The following is a 4,346-nucleotide window of genomic DNA, read 5'->3' as shown; positions in this document are numbered from 1 at the left end:
TTTTTGCATTATAACTGTCTGTAAATATCAGGAACATGGAGGCTGAAACGTCGAACGTGACGGCCTGGCACTAACAATAAACTCTACCTATATCATTACCATTGTTAGGCTGTCTCCAGCAACGTCCTCTAAATTTTATCCTGTAAAGGAATATTCTCTGCCATTTACAACACCTTTTAAAAGTATGTCATCTATATCTTTTCTATCTCCAGCAGCGTTCCATAAATTTGGTTATCTATATCAAATTCTTTATTTTAACTATTTTTTAGATTAAATAAAACTGGAAACAATTAACGCAGCATAAGTGTAGGCCCAATCCAAGTGTGAAGCTCTGATCACGAGGTACATGTGGGTCCTACTTTCTTTCATGTTGATTGCAGCACACCTAAGCAGAGCTGAACTCTAGATATGGCGTTCGACGAGGCTCCTCTAAATTTTACAGGCTCATTTAGGCCTAGTTTAGGTAATCTAGTAATAAAAGGGATCGTAGTGGATTGAGATGTATTATGAGAGTTTTTGATTTTTTTGGGATTTATATACTCTTCAATCCCTCCAAATCACTTCAATACTAAAGTACCCAAACTAGACCTTAGCAGGTGTTGTTAGAGTCAAGGGTACCGGACCCTTTACCGAATACTGCTCGAGGCAGCCTTAGTCGGAACAAAAGGTGTAAATAGTTTGGCTATCGAAATAGGCTGGCATAACGGCAGCTCTCTACCGAAGTTATTGACACAGCTGACATTTCTCTGCGATCACACCACCAAGAACACCGAAACACCTTGACTGCTAGCTTGGCTTCACATCTTCAGCTCCGTCGTCCACGTCCCCTGGACACTGGGCCGCTTCGTTACGTGTCTGGTCCGCAGCTTCACCACTTTCCTGCCCAGAGAGTTCCTTAGCCTGGTGGCTTGCAGGAGTATTTCTTCTGGCGGTAAATTTCTCACGCAGACCACTCGCTCGTTATGGTTCTCTGCACAACAAGGCTGGTTAGAAAATCGAGAACAGAACAAATTCAAGCATTTCGTGAGAAAAACAAGATCAGCGTAGCTATGGAAATTACAAAGATAAGACAAAAAAAAACAGCAGCTATAGAACAGCTTCATTCGAAGATTGTAATATCCAATCCCATAATAATTTCTTTCACTAGTGGAAAATGCCAATCCTATCCTACAGGATCTTGTTTGCCTAATGCATGCAATATTGTAATGGTCCCATATATAGGATCAAACTGACAGTATAAGAATCTGTATCGATCCACAGAATTGTTGGATTGACGCCCCTCTTATTCCACCAAAAATTGATAACTGACCCTATTCCATCCAATCCAAGATGGGCAAAACCATCCATCCTACCAACGTCGATGAACAGAGAAAACCGTCCATCCAAGATGGGCGCAATTCCAACAGAGGTTTTATCTTGACAGTGATATATTTAAACTAAGATATGTTCACCTTCAGGCGTGTTATTCCGAACAGGTATTCAAACTTGTGCAGACAGAACAGAGAAAAACAGGATAAATAAGGATTCAAGGAACTCTGTTTTGGAAGGATACTTGGTTGGGAGAGGTGCCACTAAATATTAGGTACCTGAGATTATTTAAGATATGCAAGGACAAGGAGGTCATAGTGGCTGAGTGCTTTGAAGAGGATAGTGGGTGCCTGGAGTTTAAGAGACCTCTCACTGACAAGGACTTCAATGGGTGGGAGGAGCTCCAGACTGAGATGCAGGAGCATGGGATCTTTCAAGGGAGAGATTTAGTGTCCTAGATTTAGAGAAATCTAAAGTGTTCTCTACTAGATCTCTTTATAGGTTTATGACTGATGGGGGTATCAGGAATAACATATATAAAAACATTTGGAGGTATAGGGTGCCTATGAAGATCAGGATGTTTTTGTGGCTTCTATACATTAGAAAAGTTCAGGCGGCGCAGGTATTAAAAAAGGGGTTGGAAAGGAAGTGCTTTATGCTCCTTATGTAGTGAGCAGAATCCATTGATCACATTTTTCTTCTTTTGACCCTGTCAAAATATTTGTGGAGCTGCATGTGTATTATTCTAAACTGGAAACAGGCTTCCAGTTCGGTGGAAGGTATATTCGCTAGAAAGGATGTGATTAAGTTACATATTTCTCAATCTCTTCGTCTCTTTCTGATCGCAGTCCTAGTTTGGGCTCTATGGCATAACCAAAACAAGATGGCAATTGAAAAAAAAGTTCCCTAGCAGTACAACTGTGATCATGTATGATGCGATATCTTTTATGCAGAGTTGGGGCTTGCTGCTCAAGACGGAGGAATCAAAAGGGTTGAAGAATATCCTGGAGCTGATGAAGTGCTGGATCCATATTTTTCAACCGGCTGCTGGCGATGACTCGGACATTGCTGTGCTCTGATAATCCGAGATTCCTCTTGCAAGTTTTGATACAGTTAGCTGCGAGTCGGTTTCTGGTGCTTAGGCAGTGGTCTTTTGAGGTAGATCAGTTATGTTCCTATCTGTTGTGAGGGTCAATGTATGGGGCTTCGTCTGGCAAACTAGCTTCCCCAGTAAACTGAATATGTGTTCTCTGGTTGGGTGTGAACCTTATATGCTTTCTTAAAAGCAGAACGACAGCTCATTCAAAAATCAAAAAGGATTCAAGGAGGGATGCTATCACAGCCTGGAAACATAGATGATAGACGGGAACAGGAAGATGAAAGTTCAAGCTCACATTCATATAGCGAGATTCAATGCTGATATTTATATTTCCACTTCTTTTTTATTTCTCTTTTCTTCTTTCATTCACATTTCTTCATCCCTTACGGCCTTACCCTGTCTTGAAGTTTTCCTTTCTTCTTATTTTCTCCTCTCTGTCTTTCCTTTATTTTAACATTCTCTTACTCCTCATCCGTTGTGCTTGCCTGTTGCACTTATTTTACCAGTTTGGTTTATACATGTGCAGTTCTCTTCATTCATTAATGAATTTAAGGCAGGGGCCTCCCCTCTCGACTTCCACTCCTTCAGAGAGAGAGAGGAGAGAGAGAGAGAGAATAGGAAGACCCAGAAATGGCCATGTTGTGCAATTTTCAACTGAAGATGGTAGGTTAAGCTACATTGTATCCCTGCAGCGTTTTCTTAATGCCAATCCAGGTATCTAATGCGGTAATGCCACTACCATAAGTTATATCCCTACCATTCCACAGAATTCATAAATTGAAATGGAAAATAAAAGTAACCAAGATCTTACTGTAAATTCCCTTCAAGTTAGGATGTTGACCGCGGACAAGCTCTGTCACCACTTCTAAGTGTGGAATCTTTTCCTTAAAGGCTGGAAGATGTGCCTCCATGAAGGCTCTGTGATCAGAATTCAGAAAAGGTGCTAGTTGTTAAAGACCAGATTCATGCATTGATATCCAGTAGTGAAGAGTACAAAGCAGCACCATGTTTAATCTGAAGCCCACACAGATGTCACTAAACTATAATGTACTGATGTACAAGGAAGGCACTATAACTCAAGCTAAAATCTGATAAACAAACACAAGCACAAGCATAGAGTGCCTGACTCTATTGCTGCAACGAATAGCATGCAATTGATCTAAATCGCGACTAAATGGGTGGCTCTTTTAACTCATTCCCAGACATCAGTACCACTAGTCCACACAACATATTTCTGCCTAGAAATGAAATTTCCAGGCAGGAATACCCTAGAAAAGCTAAAGAGGCAACATGATATCTGTCTTCAGTTCCAACTTCCAAATTGTAACTGCATACACACGACATTCATCTGCAATGACGAATACCAACCATCTGACCAATTCCCTCATTGAGGAACATTTACCAGCAGGATCTCGATTTATTCTCGCAACAGAACTAAGGAAATCAAACGAAAACGCTATGGTCTAATAGTACTACTACCGAAGTGAGGAATCAAACTATATCATTATACCTGATGCCCCTGCTGCTCCCTCCCCAGTCGCAGTAGTTTACCACGAGCTTCTGGAGCTGCCAGACCCCCCTCAGCGCCATCCTGCCGCAGAGGCAGACCCAATAAAGCACATAGGCGTACACATGTACAAGTACAACCGATAAAAAAAATCGAAGTAAACCTGATTCATATATACTCTTGTGATCATATCAGATTCAAATACAGATAGCCAGATAACTTACATTTGGGTTGAGGTGCTCAGCTTTGCAAAGCAGGAATTACGGAGAAGGGGCGGACATACCTGGTGAGTGTGTTGAGTGCTCGTCGCCGGCGAGGGGCCCGACGAAGACCTGGGCAGCTGGGCGTTTAGCGACGGCGGTCGCCCTAGTTGTCGCGCACGCGAGGTAAAGGCAGGAGCGCAATATTCTTCCGGGCCTGTTTACAGCTAGC

General features: G+C 42.0%; 1 protein-coding gene across 1 annotated transcript; it reads right to left on the bottom strand.

The window, feature by feature from the left end:
• Window positions 1-604: 604 nt before the first annotated feature.
• On the bottom strand, window positions 605-4,346 carry LOC100191814 (mitochondrial ribosomal protein L51/S25/CI-B8 family protein). The gene is made up of 4 exons (NM_001137238.1): window positions 4,198-4,346; window positions 3,918-3,998; window positions 3,219-3,325; window positions 605-970 (listed from the first exon to the last, which is right to left on the bottom strand). The coding sequence occupies exons 2-4, from the start codon at window positions 3,995-3,997 to the stop codon at window positions 798-800; spliced, it is 360 nt and encodes a 119-aa protein (NP_001130710.1). The 5' UTR covers window position 3,998; window positions 4,198-4,346; the 3' UTR covers window positions 605-797.

Source organism: Zea mays, chromosome 9 (genome assembly GCF_902167145.1).
Source record: "Zea mays cultivar B73 chromosome 9, Zm-B73-REFERENCE-NAM-5.0, whole genome shotgun sequence".
In the NCBI taxonomy this organism is placed as follows: Eukaryota; Viridiplantae; Streptophyta; class Magnoliopsida; order Poales; family Poaceae; genus Zea; species Zea mays.
Note: the sequence above shows the minus strand (reverse complement) of the source record. Positions and strands in the feature narration are given on the sequence as shown.